Source organism: Falco rusticolus, chromosome 3 (genome assembly GCF_015220075.1).
Source record: "Falco rusticolus isolate bFalRus1 chromosome 3, bFalRus1.pri, whole genome shotgun sequence".
Lineage (NCBI taxonomy): Eukaryota > Metazoa > Chordata > Aves > Falconiformes > Falconidae > Falco > Falco rusticolus.
In genome coordinates this window covers 114,785,713-114,805,268 of record NC_051189.1, presented here as the reverse complement: position 1 = coordinate 114,805,268, position 19,556 = coordinate 114,785,713, and the positions used below count along the sequence as shown (strand labels likewise).

At 50.0% G+C, this 19,556-nt stretch overlaps 1 protein-coding gene across 1 annotated transcript in view; it reads left to right on the top strand.

Annotated features, from left to right (window-relative positions):
• Positions 1–17,061, top strand: part of RPS6KA1 (ribosomal protein S6 kinase A1) — a 41,429-nt gene extending 24,368 nt beyond the window's left edge. The window contains 22 exon segments of the mRNA XM_037380505.1: positions 3,465–3,581; positions 4,675–4,756; positions 5,052–5,132; positions 5,948–6,027; positions 6,645–6,751; positions 7,332–7,369; positions 7,496–7,638; positions 8,143–8,213; positions 8,465–8,553; positions 8,769–8,833; positions 9,838–9,940; positions 10,243–10,370; positions 10,857–10,982; positions 11,442–11,531; positions 11,774–11,932; positions 12,151–12,312; positions 12,869–12,870; positions 12,945–12,985; positions 12,988–13,018; positions 13,186–13,303; positions 13,721–13,858; positions 14,194–17,061. Of these exon segments, the coding sequence (XP_037236402.1) occupies positions 3,465–3,581; positions 4,675–4,756; positions 5,052–5,132; positions 5,948–6,027; positions 6,645–6,751; positions 7,332–7,369; positions 7,496–7,638; positions 8,143–8,213; positions 8,465–8,553; positions 8,769–8,833; positions 9,838–9,940; positions 10,243–10,370; positions 10,857–10,982; positions 11,442–11,531; positions 11,774–11,932; positions 12,151–12,312; positions 12,869–12,870; positions 12,945–12,985; positions 12,988–13,018; positions 13,186–13,303; positions 13,721–13,858; positions 14,194–14,316 (2,094 nt within the window). The 3' untranslated portion in view covers positions 14,317–17,061.
• The last annotated feature ends 2,495 nt before the right edge of the window (positions 17,062–19,556 follow it).

The window sequence follows — 19,556 nt, the reverse complement described above, 5'->3', positions numbered from 1 at the left end:
CTCGTGATGCCAGAGAATTTGCCCATGGGATCGATGCACCCTGAATGCCATCATGGGTGAGCCATCATCCCTGTGCCAGTGTGAGAGCAAAGAGATGTGCAGTTTTCCGAGGTGCTGTCAGACTTCTGTATGGGGGCTCATGAGTTTTTCTCTTCCTTTTTAGTAAGTGGCTTCCAAAATATTCCCTCATTGTGGAAACGCCCCCAAAGCTCACGGCCTGACATGAGATTCATGCAGTATTTGATGGAAATCACTTTAACTAGACCATGTATGTTCTCTGCCAGCATCTTGTCTGAACTGGGGAATCCAAATGTGAAAATGGGAACGATGAGCTGTGAGGGGGTTTTTTGTTGTGTTTGTTTTTTTTTTTTTTAAAGCAAAACTGAAAAAAAAAAAAAGGCCCAACCACAAGCGCTGTTGCTGGGGAGTGGGAGCGTGAACCTGCTCCGTGTGACCGAGTCGCTTGTCTCCACTGCGCATATGCAGCTGGGCTGTAACCACCTGTATCTCCTCCATCCTGCAACCTCGAGCGTGGGGTGTCCATGCAGCGCTGCGGGAGCCTCCCTGATCCCCAGGAGCTGGCCGAGCTCCCCCGGCAGCTCACAGGGGTGGCGATTACAGGGGCTGTGCGATGTTGATCGGGATGGGAGAATGGAGAGGGACCCTAAACTTCCTCGCATCTGTGCGTTCCTTGCACTCTGGCTGCAGAGGAAGCATCGAGCCAAGCCCTGCAGCCTGCAGCTGCCTGCCCCCAGCCAGCTCTCCAGCCCGGTCAGTACTGCCGCTTTGCCTCTCTTGGTCTCACTGGTTGCTCATCTAGATGCTTTAGATGGATATTCGGAGCAGTCTGGTTTGCTTTGCTTTTTCTGCCTTCTGAGTTAGTTTGCTTAATGGTGCTATTGGAAGAAACGTATCTTGATGCAAGCAAAGCTGCTTTGTGCTGCAGCTGGGCAGCACGCAGGTGCTTTGTGCTGGAGATGTGTTCTGGTGTGCTGCTCAACAGGCTGTAGGAGCTGCTCGCCAGAGTCCTCATGGTTGAATTGCAAGTTACTGGATGAGTCCATGGGAGGAAAGCTCCCTTGTGTCAGCAAGACACCAAATGGCATCTCAAAGCTTTTCTCAGAAAGCTGTCAACAGTGTCTCTGCTGATGCCACTTTTGGTCTAGCTGGTGTGTATGAGTGTTTGCGATGCAGGCTGGCTGGCAGGCGGCGCATGCGAATCCCTGCCTGCCTTCAGATGCCGCTTGGGCTGCTGAAACGACTTGCAGTTAAACACACACTGTGTCTTGCTGTTGGCTAAGGCATAGAATTCCCACAGCTGTGAACACACATCGCTCCGCAGCTCCTGAATTGCTGTGGTAGGAGACTGGGTCCAGGTGCCTTGGAGGTGGATACAGGAGTTCATTTTAAATGTCCCTCTCTGCATAGGTGTGTGATGCTACAGGGTGAAACGTGCGTGGTTGTACAAGTGCTGATGCTGTGTAGACCCAATTTCTTTCTCGTGTTTTCATGAAGATGCGGGGGAGGGAAAGAACATACAACTTCCACTGGTCCCATCCCCAGGTCGCTCCCTGCTGTGGGGTTACTCCCTGGAGAGCTGGACAAGGTGGAAGGACTATCAGGAGGAGACCTCTTGGCTGACTCCTGCTCAGGCTCTTGGCTAGAAGAGGGAGGCTGTTCCTAACCCACAGCTGTGCGCCACAGGCTAAGCTCCCAACGAAACCAGAAGTGTAAGGTGGCTGATTTAAGCTGGGAGATCATGTGGAACATGAAAACTTTTTGATACGGGGATTATAAGATCTTTCTTGTCTGTGATCACCGAGACCAGCAAAAGGCAGGATAACACAGGGAGCTCCTGCCCCCCTGCCCTCTCCCCGTGCTGGGGCTGTGCGTGCTGCAAGCGTGGGCTTCCCTGCTAGGGCTGTGTCTGCGTGATGGAGGATCTGGAGAGAGCAAAGCTACTGACATGGAAACAAAGCTCCCTCCTAATCTAGAGAAAAGCCGAGCGTGAGAGCGGGGAGGGCAGGCTGCTCGCTGCAGGTAGGCAACCACATCCGCGGGCACTTGGCCAGGCTGCCCTCCCCAAGAAGGTGCTGGGAGGGTGGGGAGTGGGCTGGGGTGCAGAGTGGAGGCAGAGCCTCAAACCTGGTTCCTGTTGTTTTTAAAAGCTACTTCGATTAGGTGAGTTCCAGACCAAGTATCTGAGTAGTTTCAGAAAACAAAGCGTAGCTTTCCCTCCCCCCACCCCCCACCCCGCCCCGGCTCTGCAAGGGGAGAAATGAAATAGCAGTTCCAGTTTTCTGATGGCCACATCTGCCCTAGGGTCAGAGAGCAACAGAATTTAATGCCCCTTGGAACTTAATTGCTGGCCTGCAGGTCCAAATAGCAAGCAGACTGCCTCTAACACTGGATAGCGTGAGACTGAAGTGCCAAGAAGCCTGGACTTGTCCTGACAAGGCGTGCAGCTGCGAGGGGGTTCTGGCCGGAGTAAGATCCGTGTCTGTAGAAGTGGGCAGTCGATCCAGCCTGCCCTGTGGGCTCTCCCTATGGTCGGGTGGGAGAGGGGCGCCAGCAGCTCGGTCTCGGAGGAAACCTGAGTGCTGATGTACTGCCTAGGTATGATGACGAGAAGTAGAGGGAAAGGCACAGCTGGAAGACGAGCAGTATAAAAAGTCTTTATTTTGGGGATGCAAACAGAAAGCAGCACAAGGGGTTTCTGTTGGGCTAAGCCCTGGGCATGGACAGGGTTTGCTGGGGAAAGGAGGTGTTTCAGCATCACCCCAGGGTCTGTGGCTGTTCTCGTACACTGGCCTAGCTTCGTTGCTCAATTTATTGTAGATACTGCTGATTAAATCTCTTTTTCTTCTTGATTTTTTTTTTTTAAATAAAAGAATGTGTTTTAAACAAAACATGTGCCAGAGACCTTGGCTTCCCCTCAATCTTCTTGAAGGCTCAAGTCTGTTAAAGCATCATCTGTATGTGCTGAAGATGCACTAAGACTTATGTTGCAGAGTTGCTCAGATTGCTGAGCAGATGGGCTCCAACATGTCTGATTTTTGCGAGCCCTGGCCGTGTTTTGACAACAGTGCTGTATTTTTGTGTTGTGGGATTTTTAGTGGCATAAACACTCCTGTTTTTGCTACGAGTGCCTTAAAAAGGAAGGTGCTTTTCAAGCGCTCTTCTGAAATGCAGTTCAAAGAAGTGCAACACCTGTGGTGCAAGGATCGGAGCCTTTGGGGAGAGCGCAGGATCTGCACCAAGGCTGCCTGCTGTGAGCTGTCGATGTCTTATTTATTCCAGATGTTGAAGCCAGGAGATACCTGTGACAAGCACCAACTTTTATGCTTCTCTCAGATGTGGTTCCTGTGAGGCTTTAACTGCAATCCTGGTTCCTTAATCCAATAAGGTTTGCTTTCTCTTGCTCAGGAGTGTATTCCCAGTCAGCCGTGTCCCCTCTTTTTCAGGGCGAAGGTGTTGTGAAAGAAATCAACATCACGCACCATGTGAAGGAAGGCTCCGAGAAGGCAGATCCTTCACAGTTTGAGCTCCTGAAGGTGCTGGGACAGGGCTCCTTCGGCAAGGTGAGTTCACTTCTTCCTATGTGTCATGCCAGATAAATGGTGACAAAAGGGACTGTCCCCAACGAAACCGCTTTCCTTGTTCCCTCCAGATTGTGAGAATCTGACTGATGAGCCCACTTAGCAAATGGTTGCTTCTAACCTGAAAGGCAACCATAGTGATGCCTTCTGCTAAGGGCCAGCCTGTATGTCCAGAGCTCCCTGTAATCCTTTTTCCCGATGATCAGGAGGGTAGGAGTGGGATCCTGCTCGTAAGTGTCGGTGTCCCACAGAGCAGAAGGACCTCCTCCTGCAGCGTTCTAGCTGGCTGCCAGGCTGGCAGTTGAATTGAGGACTCGGAGGACTCAGGCATGTTCCTCTCTTCTCAGAAATGATGCTGTGTGCCAGGGACTGGTTTTGGCCCCCGTTATGGTCCGGTTTCCCTTCTGTGAAGGGGGAAGGAAGTAGCCTGTAACTCTTACCTATTTCAATGTGTAAATAATCAGGTCTCTTACAGACCATCTGCTCGCACATTAAATCAGCTTCATGTCAATCAGTTATCAGTGCTAACAGTGGGGGCTTGTACAGGGCTCCGTGCTGTTCTGGGCAAATGTAGCAGTGGCTTTAGGCAGAAGAAAGGTCGTGTCTCTCTGAGGCTGCCTCAAACCAGGTAGAATGGGACATCAGGGAAGGGAAGGAGGTAAAAATCCAAAGAGGATGCGGGACCTGAATAATGAGGAGTTGATCTGGCTGTCAAACCAGCAAGTCACCAGGAGGCTTTGCAGTACATTGAAGCATCAGCGCTTCAAATCACAGCTCCCAGGCATCAGCCCCAGCCCCACAGGAACTGCAGGAGCGAGCAAGAGGTGTGGAAGACAGGAGGGGAGGAAAGTGCAGTATGAAGGCCCAGGTGCTGCAGTGGCTGGAGATAGGGGGTGAGAGGAGTCTACACACAGCACTTTCCTGAAAACCTCATGGGGTTTCACGTGGAGTGCTTCTCACCAGTCCCATGGCCAGCTGCTTCGCAGCGTTACCGTGAGGTTTGCCACTTTGAGCGGCATCCGACTCCTGCTGCTAATGTTTAGTGCTTGGCAAATGTGGTGTTCTTCTGCCTCAGGTTTTCTTGGTGAGAAAAATAACACCGCCAGACAGCAACCACCTCTATGCCATGAAAGTGCTCAAGAAGGCAACCTTGAAAGGTAGGAGACTTGTACTGCGATGCTTTTATCCTCCCTGTCTTAAAGAGCACTCGCAGTAGTCACTGCTGGCCCCAGGGTGATCGGGGGTGGGGTGGGGGTGTGAGGGGTGTATCCTTATCTCAGCCTAACAGCTTCCTTTTCTCTCCACCTGTAAAAACCCCTTGTTGCAGTGATGGAGGTGGGAAAAGATCTGGCTCGAGCTGCCTGGTACTAAAGGGCTTGAGGCTGGCAAGGCTGACACCGGGGTACTGTGTGCCTTTTGCTGTGTCTGAGCTGTTCCCCTCTCTCCCCACAGTGCGTGATCGAGTAAGGACAAAGATAGAAAGGGACATCCTGGCTGATGTAAACCATCCCTTTGTGGTGAAACTCCACTATGGTGAGTATGGAGCTAGCTGGGACACTGGGAGAGGGGCTGCAGGCTCGAACAGGCACTGACTGCTTCTAAGCACAATAAAGAAAGATGCTACTGCAGGCATGTCTGCCGTAAGCAGGTAGATGAGCATGAGGCATCCAGCAGAAGCTGCTTAGAGGATGCTGAGAGTCTCTCATGGTCCCTAACAGACTTCCGGAGATACTTCTGAAATGGAGAAGAGGCCTGGACCAGTCCGCATCCCTCAATGGTCGTGCTGCTCTGGAGCTTTCACAGTCCCCTTAACACAAATCCTTTCCTGCAATGGTCTTTGGTCCCATGCCTGCTCTAGCTATTGAATGGGGGGGACAGAGCATAGGCTGGGAGAAGAGGTTTAAACATCAAATCCTTGCGATTAAAACATTAAATCAGGAGGAACTGAGAAAGCAGAGTTAACTAGTCAAGCCAGAGTTTGGCAGGATTGATGCTCTGACTCTGAGGAAGGCAAGGACAGCTTCTTTCCCTGTAAAGTGACCAGTGCCTCTCAGGAAAAGAGCCCTTTCAGTAGGGCATCACTGACTGAAAGGGAACCAGCCCCCCCCCCCCGCCCCCTTAAAATGAGGATTTTCTGCAGTGCCAGAGTGCTGCTGCTGAACTCCCGTTTCAACATCAGGCACAGGCTATCTCATTTACCCCACATAATTAGCCCTACCTGCATTTAACCTAGTAACCATGCAGGGCATCTGCACAACTGGAGCCATTGGGATTTAAGTGATTAATGTAACACCATGGAGCCTTCCCTCAGCGGAGGGCTCTGATTCCTGCTCCGGCTTGTGTTTCAGCATTCCAGACAGAGGGGAAGCTGTATCTCATCTTGGATTTCCTCCGAGGAGGTGACCTTTTCACTCGGCTTTCCAAAGAGGTGGGTACGCTCTGGCATCTCGGTGGTTGCTGAGGCTCTCAGTTCATCTGTGCTTAATTGCCTGGAGAAGGGATTGACCCTTGCAAAGTCTTTGAGAGGGGTGGAAACAACCTCCATGCTGCTGCTAGCCCAGAGCTGGCCACAGGAGAGGATGGCTCAGGAGCCCTCTGCTCTGGCAGAGCAGCAGCGGCGTGGGAGGCAGGTCTCGCCTCCACAGCAGCTTCTGCTGAGCATCACATTAAGAATGAAAAGAGGCGAGAACCGTGTTCTGCTGCGGTGTCAGCTGGTTGTGTTGCCTCGCTGGGATGGGGCAAGGGCAGGGAGTGGGAGGGGTAACGAGAAGTTATGCCAGGTGAAGACAACTGGGAACATAACCCAGTGAACATAAACAAAGAGGTTTTTGAAAACCTGCCTGCTGCTTAGCAACCTGGTTTGTTTTTTCGGTGTTGCTGCTTAATTGATACTTTAGGACGGCTGGCGAAGCCTGGGAGTCTTAGGTGTGAAAGGGCAGGAGGGAGCAACGTGGATGTGAAAGGTCTTGTATGGGTGCAGCAGAGGTGGTCCCGCTGCCGGTGGTGTAACCCCCACGCCTGTCTGCCTCCTCTCCCTTCCTGCAGGTCATGTTCACCGAGGAGGATGTGAAGTTCTACCTGGCAGAGCTGGCGCTGGGGCTCGACCATTTGCACAGCCTGGGAATCATATACAGGGATCTCAAACCGGAGAAGTACGTGTGGCACAGCCGAGGCGGGGAACCGAGCCCTTCAGTCCCAAGCCTGCAGGCAGCAAACGCTGCAGCCTTCTGCCACAAAGCAGAGCTGGATGCTGCCCTGGGGCCAGCCAGATGGAAGGTGGTGGTGCCAGTCCATGAGGCTCCGGTGCCTCTGGTCAGCAGTTACGGCCAGGAGCGCTGCGGAGGCAGTATGTGTGCACCACGTGTCTGAGCAGTGGTCCTTGGCAGCCTCTGGGCTCAGGCTCTAAGCGATTGAGAGCCTTCAGGGGCTCTGGGCCTCTGCAGAGACACGGAGCAGCTGCATGATTTGGTTATTCTTACCTGGGTTATGTGGGCGATCAATGGTGGTGTAACCTGCGTGGGTCATGTTCGATGCGAAGTTGAGGGCATGGAGAGAAGGGAGCTGCTCCTGGTGCCACTCATGGCTTGGTGATGGAGCTTAAAGCACTGGGGGAAGGGGCAGATAACTTTCCCCTCTGGATTCTGGGAGCATCTTGGCCTCTGCTGCATCTGCTTGTTCTCACCAGCCCTTATTTCAGGCAGTAAAAACTTGCTTTTTTCATTCATGCTGTAGCATCCTCTTGGATGAAGAAGGGCACATCAAACTCACAGGTAAGGGGCTCCACAAAAGCAAGGTTGGTCCTTGAAATACGGAGCTTCTCTTAGTCCTCTCTGCTCTGCGTGACTGTGATTGCTCGGGGCACGTGGGTGCCTGCTGACAGTTTTTCTTTTATGTAGATTTTGGCTTGAGTAAGGAGGCTATAGACCACGAGAAGAAAGCCTATTCCTTCTGTGGGACGGTGGAATATATGGCGCCAGAAGTTGTGAATCGCCAGGGCCACTCGCACAGTGCTGACTGGTGGTCCTACGGGGTGTTAATGGTACGTAGCCAGGCAGCGTGTCTGGGGAGCCGGCAGAGCAGCTGCTCCAGCACCCCTGCGTGATGCTGCATGTCCAGCAGGTGTGTGGCCGGGGGGTGCTCTGCAGCAGGCTGTCCAGGCAGGCAGCCAGCAGCGCGTGTTTCTTGAGGAAGCAGAGCTCCTGGGGCTTTTGTCCCGGTCAGCACTGGGGTGTGCGGGGAGGGGTGCATGGGGGTGTCCGCGGCCACCCCAGCGCTGGGGTGGGGGTGTCTGTGCAGATCTGGTGCCACCATCTGGCAGCTGCTGAATCCGAGGGCTCCCGCAGGAGCAGGCGCTGGCTTGAACGTGTTCCTGCTGCAAACCTGGTAAAAATATGATGTCTGCGATCTTTTTTAGAGCAAGGCTTTTGATCCCTTGCAAGCTTTTCACTAGCTTTGGCGCGCTCCCAGATGAAGGTGCAGTGGGATCTGGGTAACCCTCAGACTTGCTCAGATGTGACCTCCCCATCTTCTCTTTCCCTCCCAGTTTGAAATGCTCACCGGCTCGCTGCCCTTCCAGGGGAAGGATCGTAAGGAGACGATGACCCTCATCCTCAAGTAAGAGGAGTTTCTCTTTCATGTATGTATAGGAGGCAAACTTCTGCTCTTTCTCCGAGTGTGTTGCAATTCAGGGGTTCTCGCAACTTAATGGCATTGTTTGGCAAGTGGTGTTGTATCAACAGTTAGTTTGAAGGGTGCAGTGTAAATGCCAAACAGATGATTGTACTTTCGGGGGGGTGGAGGTGCTGCAGTCAGCTTGTGGGTTGACTTCTTTAAACCTGCAACTCATTGCTTAACTTCCTCTCCAGAGCAAAGCTGGGCATGCCGCAGTTCCTGAGCTCTGAAGCACAGAGCCTCCTGCGAGCCCTTTTCAAAAGGAATCCAGCCAACAGATTAGGTAAGACATTTTTTTGGTTTCTCAATACACCTGATGCTGCATCGGGGCTTCTCACATCCTCGTGGGTCAGCGGCATGTTCACACTTGTGCTCGGTTAATGGGCTGATTTAATTACAGCCAGGTTTCCCGTAATACCTGGCGCTGTGGCGTGTGTGGTAGTAGCCTTCGCTTTGTCGGTGGTTTAATGCAATGCGCTCCATGGGTGCATCTTTCAGGTTCTGGACCAGATGGGGCAGAAGAGATCAAGCGCCATCCTTTCTACTCCACCATCGACTGGAATGTGAGTGTCAGAAACATAAAAGCAAGCGTCTTCACTGCTCAGCACCAGTAACACAGTTCTGCTGACTGCAGTAATAGCACAGTCATGATGCTTGACCAGCTATGGGAGAGTTACCAATCCCTGTTTCCATCTGTTCTGATAATCCTTCCCAAAACTGAAACTCTTATTTGTCATGCGAATAACTGTTTCATACTTGAGTTGCCTGTGATCTTGCCTAAGTCTGAATTTACTCATCTGTCAGCAGTAAGGTGCAGGTTTTAACTGGGGTTTGGCACAACCAGGATTGTCTTGCACAAAGTGGGAAGGAACTGGGGAAACATTTCTGGCAAGGAAATACCTTGTTTTGTACAGAGAAGCAGGGCGATAACTGAACTGGCATTTCCCAGTTGCTTCTGGCCACCTCCCTACTTTACCATATAATTTTGATTCTTCCCTGTTTTCCCTCACTCGGTAAGGGATTTTGAAGATCAGTTTTCTAATGCTTTTGAGGCACCCAGCAAGCTGCTAGACCGAACCTCGAGCAGTGCTAGTGAAGCTTCTTTCAAATTTTTGCTTCAAGAAGCAATTTTAAAAGGCTATTTACAGGAGAGCTGGGATACCAGTGTCCTCCTAGGGCATCTCCTCTGGCTGTCCCCGGGGAGGCATGAGTCAGCAAAGCCCTCCCAGGAGTTAGGAGAGGTGGAAGAGCTTGGCAAGGTAAATACTTTATGGATACTGGTTTTGGAGTGGGGTCAAGTTACATGTAGAACACTTTTTTCCCCCCTTGGTTTAATATATGGTAGAGCTTGCAGTATTTCTCCACAAACTGATTCAGAAGCACTCCACCGGCCAAGAAGCCTTCCCTCAGACTGCTGATCTGTAGTTAAATGCCAAGCCACAGAGCTGTTTCTAGTTTTGCAAAATCTCTTCTTGGCCTCCGATTCCTGGGAAGCCTTTGCACCCTTCTGAGCGCCTACGGGAGCGCTGACCTGCCGGAGCACTTCTGAGCTGCCTTTGTTTTGCAGAAGCTGTACCGCAGGGAAATCAAACCGCCCTTCAAGCCTGCAGTCGGCCAGCCAGATGACACCTTTTATTTTGACACAGAATTTACATCCCGTACGCCAAAAGGTTTGTAATAATTCACGCGAAGCCAAAGTTTCCTATGTGAAATGGTACCGTACAGCTTCATACCGGTTTGCCGGTGCCAGCGGGGCAAGGGTTGCCCTCTGCCAGCTCCAGATGGTTGCAGCGCTGGGGAGGTGGCCGTGCACTAGATATTGGGGTGTTAGGGGTAAGCTCGGTGCTGCGTGGTGTGGCTCTTGTCTCAAATAAACTAAGGAGGAGCTGCAGGTCCTGGTAGCAAGGGGAAGGCTTCTGCTTCCGCAGGACTAGTCATCCCTCTTCACGTTGCCTCTCAACTCCTGTTGCAGATTCCCCAGGCATCCCCCCTAGTGCAGGAGCCCATCAGCTCTTCCGAGGCTTCAGTTTCGTGGCAACTGGGTTGATGGAGGACGGCAAGGTGAAAGCTGCCCAGTCACCTCTACATTCGGTTGTACAGGTAAGAAGTGGGGACAGAGGAACAACTGTTCGAAGCTGTTGTAATACTCCAGAGTGGGTCCGTGGGACCTCTGTACCATCTGGAGCAGAGCTAACGGGAAGCCTGAAGCAATGTCATGCTGCTTTGAATTTTTGCATCCTGTTCTTTCGGTTTTGTTGATTGTCGTGTGCAAAGGTTGGCAGGGCAATGCGAGTCTGATTGCTTTTCTCTCCCCAAGTAGACCCATGCTAGTGGGAGGTCTGCATAAATGCCCGTGGGTTGAAAGGTGCCACTGAAATGCACCATGCTAGATGCAGCCAGTGTTAGCCCACTGACCTATATCTGCCTTGTTCTCTTCTCCTCCCTCTCCCTAGCCGGGAGGAGAAGCTGTGGGATGTAGCAGACAGCAGTCTGTCAGCTCGCCCTGTGTTGCAGTTAACTCATCACATTGCACAAACCCTTCCCTGAACCCTCCCAGCTCATCTGCTCTCCACTCTCCTCTTGCAGCAGCTGCACGGCAAGAATGTCCAGTTCAGTGACGGCTATGTGGTGAAGGAGGCAATTGGCGTCGGCTCCTACTCAGTGTGTAAACGCTGCATTCATAAAGCAACCAACATGGAATATGCAGTCAAGGTCTGAGATTTACCATCTGAACTCCCCTGTTAGATTTCTGTTCATCTCCGCAATGACCAAAATAACATCCAGGAATGAAATCGCTTTCCCTGCTTGTGTAGGGCCATAGACGGACAGTTTCTGTGCTGCTGTGCATCTACCTGCACAAGCTTCCTTACCTGGGAATGGTGGGGAAGCAGCGTTCTCCTCTCTGCAGGAGGACAGTGTCTCACCTACCTGTGCAAGGCTTGCTGTGGCTACGTCAGGCCTTAACAAACAAGCCAGACATAAAACTTTGGTGTTTGGGGACACAGGACTGATGAAGCAACAAGGAGATTTCTAGAGCTTGTTGGCTAAGAGAGCAGGGGACAGGGAATGGATACAGTACAGGACCTGCGGGGCTCCAACATGCAGCTTGTGTGCTTGGTCCTGGCCCCTTGCCCACCCCGTCATGGCTAATGCTCATCCACACTCTTGCAGGTTATTGACAAGAGCAAGCGAGACCCTTCTGAGGAAATAGAAATCCTCCTGCGATACGGGCAGCACCCAAACATCATCACCTTGAAAGATGTGAGTGTGACTTGAATCACATCCCGGTATTTTGGTTTAGGAAGGGCAGGCTGGTCGGGGGGGGGGGCAGAAGGTAGCTCCAGCACAGGCAGCCCAATGGCCCTGCCGAAGGTATCGCTCTGCGGCGGGGAAGCATCCCCAGACCCTGCACTGCTGATTTCTGTCTGCTTCTTGGTGGCAGGAGCAGAGAAGGAAAGCTCTGGAAACACCGTTTGGTTAACCCCCTGTGTTTGCTTTGGCAGGTGTATGATGATGGGAAGTATGTGTACCTGGTGACCGAGCTGATGAGGGGAGGGGAGCTGCTGGATAAAATCCTCAGACAGAAATTTTTCTCAGAGAGGGAAGCCAGTTCGGTCCTGCACACGATCTGTAAAACAGTGGAGTATCTGCATTCCCAAGGGGTGAGTATGGCTGCGTCTGTTTTCCTGGGAAGCTGTCTGGCATGGCACGATGCTCCCCTCCTTTGGGAGTCACTTTGCCTGTCAGGATTATTATTTCTTGCTGGTGTTGCTGTGTGGGCAAGCCAGATGTGGGGGCAGGGCAGGGGCTGAGTGTCCCGATGCAGTTTCAGACCTTTATCTTCCTGGGGGGTGAGACCGGCACTTTCTTTGCTCCACAGGTGGTTCACAGGGACTTGAAACCCAGCAATATCCTTTACGTGGACGAGTCGGGAAACCCCGAAAGCATTCGCATTTGCGACTTTGGCTTTGCCAAGCAGCTGAGGGCTGAGAATGGCCTTCTCATGACTCCTTGTTACACGGCAAACTTCGTGGCACCCGAGGTAAGCACCTTACTGACCTGAGACCCTTCGGTAGCTCTTAGGTCCCTGCCCTAGCCTGTGCTCTCACTCAGCACAGGGGGTCTGTCCCCTTCCTGACTCCAGCCTGCTCTGGCGTACTCGGTCCTGGAGGAGATAACAACAGAAATACTGCTCATAGTAACGAATAAATAGGGGATCTCAAGTGCAGTTACAATGCAGTCCTTCAACTTGCGCTGTCCTTATGAGGGGGTCTGCTTAGGGTAGTGAGGCTTTACAAGCCCAGTGATTTTCTAGACTGCTTCCCTTCACAATTAACTCACCTGTTACAAGAGGTGAGGTGGGATGATTTTCCACTCAGTTACCTTGGTGCAGAAGAAAGAAAAAGAGCCAGCACGCCACAGAGCATGCATGCAGAGTCACCACGCTGGAACATGGCTCCTTTCCTCACTTGTGTTTTGATGTGCCTGAGGGGTTCCTCTGTTCCACAAAACCCAAATCTGATTTGAATCCTGATCTTTTAGTCCAAGCCATGCTGTTCAGTAGGGCTGTAGAAGCTTTGCATATGGACTGCACGCAGGTGTCAGGCTGCTCCTCACAAGCTGAAGTGAGAACCAAACACACTATATTTTTTTTTCCTTTGCTATTCTCTTCAGTACTAAACGCCAAGGCTATGATGAGGGTTGCGACATCTGGAGCCTGGAGTTCTCCTGTATACGATGCTCGCTGGGTAAGCACCTCTGTCTCACTGGAAGGCAACAGCAGGAGGGCTATGACCACCTTGCTCTGAGACATGCTCTGCGGTGGCAGTGGCCATCACCTCAGTCGCTGCTGCCTGGCATGCTCTCTGGCTGGGTCACAGGACAGTCCATCAAATGCTCTTTCTTCTCTCCGTAGCTGCACTCCCTTTGCAAACGGTCCCAGCGACACTCCAGAAGAGATCCTGACCCGGATAGGTGGCGGCAAGTTCTCCATCAGTGGAGGCAACTGGGACACTATTTCTGACATGGCCAAGGTACAGTTTAATATTGCGTTACAATAAAGGGTTGGGATCGAGCACGGGCCAGTTGCTGTGAGGCAAGATTAAAGCAGCTTGGGGAGGGAGGACAGAAGAGAAAGGAGAAAACCAGCAGTGTAGTTTCTACTCCGTGCATATCTCCTGCAGAGTGTGCCTCTCCCCACTTCATTTTAGCTCTGGCTGTGAATATTTGCATGGAACACCAACCTCATGCTTGACCCATGAGAGGCTTGCTGTTGTGTTATACCTCCCCAGCTGAAAGCATATTTAATACAAAAGGAGATTGTATAAATCTCTATAAATCTTTAAACTTGGCTTCTGAATTTAAATCCTGATTTGGGGGCGGAAAGGTGGTATTTTTGCATTTAAAGTATGAAATCTTCTAAAGGCTCATTTTCCAAATGATGCTCTTAGGATCTGGTATCAAAGATGCTTCATGTAGATCCTCACCAGCGTCTAACAGCCAAGCAGGTCCTGCAGCACCCATGGATAACCCAGAAGGACAGCTTACCCCAGAGCCAGCTGAATCACCAGGACGTTCAGCTTGTAAAGGTACAGAGTCTGAGCTGAGCCTTCAGCTGGTTCCTCACGTACCTTGGGCTCTTCGGAAAGCAGCGGTCGGGTGGGTGATGTGGTGTGGGCAAAGCAGTGTGGCACGTTGGAGAGGTGTGGGCCAGGGGAGGCAATACTAGACAAGTTGGGGGTTTTTTTGGCAGGAAAACCTAGGGAGGTTCTTTAACAGAACGGGAGGGAGATTGAACAAAAAAAGAAAGATGCTTCTGGCTTTGTTTGTGGGTCTGGCTACTCTGGCCCCTCATCTTGTAAAGCCATGAGTCTGAAATACCTCTTCTACACCTAAATAACTTCTCTCCTACCTTCTTTCCAAGGGGGCGATGGCTGCCACATACTCTGCACTGCACAGCTCCAAGCCGAGCCCCCAGCTGAAGCCCATTGAATCCTCCATTCTGGCGCAGAGGCGGGTGAAGAAGCTTCCTTCCACCACGCTGTGAGGCTGGGGTGGTTGGCAGCCGTGCGGCACGGGGCGAGCACACACCGGGCTTTGCACGCCTGCAGAAGGCGAGGAGCGGGAGAGCGGGCGGGCAGCGCTGGCACAGGAGCTCCTTCGAGGACTTGTTCCCAAAAGGCCACGTGCCTCCCTGTTTCTGAAAGACTGTCTCCTCATCGTGTGGACTGATCTTTGCTGAGAGAACTTCACTGTAACACTTTTTTTGAAGTGTAAATTGTCGATTTTTAAAGACATCCATCTGTGTATATGAGAACTAGAATGTATAGCTGATGTCAAGTGGCACTAAAAAGCAGCTCTGATTCACCCTTTCCCGTGTAGGGCCAGACATTTGTTGCAGCTACATCATTGCTTGGAATCAATCCTCTCCAACACCACTGCAGCTGGAAGACTGCATCACGTTTGGGGTTTAGGCTTTGGGGTTTTTCCTCCCTTGAACCGCTGGATGCCCTGCACAAAGGCAGCCCTGCAGACTCCTAGCCAGCAGCGCTCGTGTTTATCAAGGACGTCCCAGCCCTTCCTTTCACTTCTTGTGCGGGTGTGTGCAGAGCGTCAGGGTGATTCTTCAGACCCCGTTTCTTCCTCTCTCCTACGCTCCCCAGCCCGGCCGGCAGTTTTCTGAACAAAATAAACTACGGCTTTTCCAAACACTCCCTTAGGTGATCAGCTGTCCAGCGTACCTGCTAGGCTTGGCTCATTCCTCCCCTCTGCCCTCCCATCGTCATGTCCTCCCTGTCGCTCCCTGGGCAGTGTCACCTGTGCAGGTGGCGATGGCAAAGGAATGTTCTCCTTGGCAAAGCTGAGGCTTTAGGCTGGCTCTGGCTGCTGCTTTTACCATTCTTGGTTTTCATTTCCTTCAGCAGGAACCTATGAAACAAACCATCCCTTTTTTTTTTTTAAATTATTTAACTTTGTTCTACAGCTGGTAACTCAGGGTTTCTTTCTGGATTGTACAATAAACGTGTCATTCAGTTGACGTTATTTTACTGACTGACTTTGAGCTGCAGAATAAGCAACCCCAGTCATTTCCCGACATCACATGGGGATAATGATTCTTGCCTGCCTTTTGGGAGATCTGCAAAGCTTTTTCATCTGGCCCTGCGATGGGAAAACCAGCAGTAGTGGAGTAGGGCTGCATATTATGCCACCTTCTCTCAGGTGCAATACCTCACCTTGCAGTGGGAAGTAATTAGAACCAGTTATAGAATAAGGCAGTAATCAACAGGAAAGGTGGCAAGACGTGGGCTGCAGAGGGGAATTTCTTACTCTCAGGACATTTTAGTGCAAATAGAAACCAACCCTTGGAGGCAAACTGCTAGAAATAAATTCCTGACCTATTCTGACTTGCAGGGCATTGCTGGAGCTCCCTCGTTCACTGGTGGCTGTTTCTTGGGAGGAGCAGGAGAGCTACAAGGACTGCAAATGCTGACGTGCTCAAGGACGCAACTGAAGTCAGCAAAGGTTCTCATGTGAATTTCTGCTACCTTGGGCTGATCGTATAACGAGAAGGGAGACCTCCTTTTTTGCTTTTCCCTTTTCCTTAGTCCCAGTTGACTCTAAAATGGAGAATTCCATAAAAAACTTTCTCTGAGATGTACAGCTCTCTCTTCCTCTACCCTTATCCAGGCAGGTCCTGTTTCAATCCCTGGAGCAGCCGGTGAGAAGCTGAAATAGTCACATTTTTTTTCCCTGTATTTATTCCAAGTGCTGTCCTGGTGTCCAGTGCCGCTGAGAGGAGGTGGCCAGCACCAGTGCACACTGGGTCTTCTCACTGGTATTGCCACCGACCCCCAGCAGAGCTGGATTTAATGTTTTGCTGATAGCTGGGGAGGGGGACGCTCCACCACGCAAAATACCTCCCTTAAAAATTTTTGCTTTCTCTGGCACAGTGTTTGCGTTGGTGTCGATGAACCTGACTTATGTTTCCTACAACTGCGCAGTTAACTCTCCTGCCAGCAAAAAGGTTTGCAAGGTTTAGGTACCTGAAACAAATACAGTAATTTTAAACAGCTTCTTTCTGGAGCTGGAGTCAGTCCCTTTGGGTGCTGTTGGGATTGAAGCAGACACCTCAACAATTTTTCAGAATATTTCCTATGGTGCACTTCAAGGGTGAGGTCTGAAACCTCAAACAAGTGGATTGGGTTGGACGTGCTGGCGGTGATCACCACTCACTGTGAACCTCTCAACAGTACAGACTGTCAGGATGGGTCTTAAACCAAACATTTGCTCTGCTTGGATGGTAGCTAGCTTGTTCGTATGAAATTGTAAATGTTTTCCAATAGCAGTCAGGAAAAACAATCCTCCCTGTAATGGTGCTGGTGTGAGGCCAACTGGTGACCACTCCAAGACGCGTAGGACAAGCAGGTGCAAGGCGCTGTGGGCACAGGGCAAGCAGCCCACAGTTGCTACAGGCTCTGCTTGGCCAGGAGATGATAGCCAGAGCATCAAACCCCAGTACCTGGGGTGTCAAACCCCTCCACCTTGCTGGGGTCTTCAGTCAGAGGAACTTTGTGTTTAGTGCAGCTGTAGGCTCTGGGACCTCCATCACTTTGGAGAACATGGTGAACAAGAAGGGCTACACCTTGCTTTCTGGGGTGCTTTTAACCAAGTTGTTTTGAGTGATCCTTCCAAAAGTAAAAATAAGTCTTGATTTTTAGTTCCAAATCAACAAAGTGCTGTTACTTTTTTAATTCTAGTGCTCAATAAACATGGACTTGTTGATCTTTCTGTGTATGAGAACCGTAGGTGTTTGTTAATGGGTCGGGTGGGCCTTCTTGGTCACTTTCTGATTTTGTCCTGGCAGTATTAAACCTTTGCCAAAATACAGCTGGGACCAGCTGCTGTCATCTTAACTGAAATTGCATTATTTGAGGTGAGACTTGGGCCTGTGGCAGGCTGGGTCTCTCATGCCTGTTGGGGGGAGCTGGTGTCTTAGAGAAGACCAAACAGTCTGCTCTCAGTAAGAGTTGAGTCGTTCAGCTTTAACTTGGGACAAAGGGATGTACAGCTTTGTCTTGATTTGAAAAGGGACAAAACTGCATCTGACTTTCATACATAAGGAAATCTTTACAAGGAAAACTACTTGTGGTACTTCAGGTGTTTTAGTCAACTTGACCTTTAAGATTTTGTCTGTGTCTGTATGAAAGCTCAAGAGAGCAGAAATCCCGGAATCCAGCCTCAAATAGCTGAGTCTACCTAGAATTAACCTGTGCGGAAATAGCATGTTAATCCATAGACAAGGAGCCTGAAAATAATATTGAACAGCTCTATAATAATACAGCTTCTGTATCGGAAAGGTTAAACTTTCCTATTTGAGGGTATAAATAAGTAACTCTTCTGTTGTAAAAGAGGTTGACCCAGCTGAGAGGCTGTTTTCCATCTTCCCACTGTGTAAAGTAGTCGTGCCTTCCTCTTAATGATGTGGTACTGACCTCTGTCAAATTAACTGGAGCATAAATAAATGTATTTTGGCCTGATAAATATTCCCATCATGATTCTTTAGGCTGCCTTTAAAATAAAGGCCCAGTAATTTCCTCAGCAAGGGTATTTTTTTCTTTTTTTCCCCTTAGTAACTTCACTGAGCAACCAATCTGTTTTTTAACTTTTTCATCCAGTTTAATGCAAATGACCCTCTTCAAAGTCCCCACCTTCGAATTTAGTTCATGTAGATTCTTTCTCCCTGCGTCCTTTAGGCATTGTGGACAGTGAATTGCGCAGCTGGTGGCCTCCTGGGTGCTACCACCTCCTCGTGGTAGCACCCTGCCTGCGCCTATCCAAGACGTGGAGGCTTCAGGGGGAAAAGTACTCCCCCCCCCCGGTGACTACAAGTGTGTGTTTGACGGTATGTGGGGCAGACACTGCGCTTTCATGTAATATTCAACAATTTAATCCCTCTTTTACCGCAACGAAAAGCATGTGAATATTTCAAGGTCTTCTTTGGCAAGTACATAGGGGGCTCTGAATAAAACCTTCATTCATGTATGAAAGCTGGAGGTCCGCTGCTGCTCCATTTTCTTGCCTCTGGTTATTAAAACATCAAGCTGTCTTACTACTTAAGCTCAGCTAACTTGCTGCCTTCCTCCTTTTGTGTTACATTGGAACACCTGCCATTAATACTAATTCTACTCTGGAGAGAAACTCCCTTTCAGATATGCTTGTCTGAAAATAAATTGACATGTAAAAGGTCTCTTTTGTCAAGAAGTGCATGTAAAGTGCTGGGGTAAGAAGCTGATCGCTTACAAAAGGAGCCACCGACTCTTCAAATGATGTGTGTGGAGGGGGTTATAAATGTTAAATATGGAGGGTGATGCTGTAAATGGGCTGACGTGATACGACTAGAGAAGGGTTGCATAGCTGCATCCTCTCTTTGCTGTTAAGACTTTACAATTTGGGGTGATTTTTGTCTAAACTTGCAGTGATAAAACTTCTGCATTGTCTCGGAGTGAATGGCTGAGCTCCTTAGGGACCCATCTGGAGAAAATCTTTTTTTAGAAAACGTGTTGCTGTTATGATTAACTCCTTGCTTTGTAACACATGCAAAAAAACCTAGGAGCATCGGTGCTGAGCCTTCGGTTTAGATGTGCAGTGAACTCCAGGGCTCTATTATTTTTCCTGGGACAAAGTTTGCATCACTTTCAATAGGAAGGAGTAAAAGAATCCTCGGTTAGAGTATTTATTCTGTCATACAGGCAGCAGCGTGAGACAGCAAAAGGTAAATATTTTATTTTTAATAGAATGATTTTCTTGGAGTTCCTCATACCCTATGGGGGCTATGGCTGTCTCCTAAGAAAAATGTTTTTCCTCATATTCAGATGAAATTTCTTGTGTTTTCAGTTTCTGTGTGTTACGTAGGTTCTTTGGGCCAGGCTTTGGAGGGGAATGACACTGATTCAAAACCTGCTTCAATACTCAAAATATGGGATCCTGTGACTGTGGATCAAGTTTTAAGGTTTTATGGTGCGGACTGGGTTTTCACCTGCTGCTCGTGAGGTTTCTGGGTCTTCTAGGGAAGAAGTAATTCACTTTATAATTAAGATCAAGTCGAATATGTTCAGGGCTTGAAGAACAGAAGTGAATGTGCCAATTACAGAAACCTTCTAGATTAGCTGGTGTCACTCTGGTTTATCAAACGAGTATAAACTCCTGTGTGCTGCGTAGCTCAAATGCTGTCTTATTTTTAAACAGCAGATGGTGTTAGAAACCTGTAACAGGTGGATCCTCTTCAGT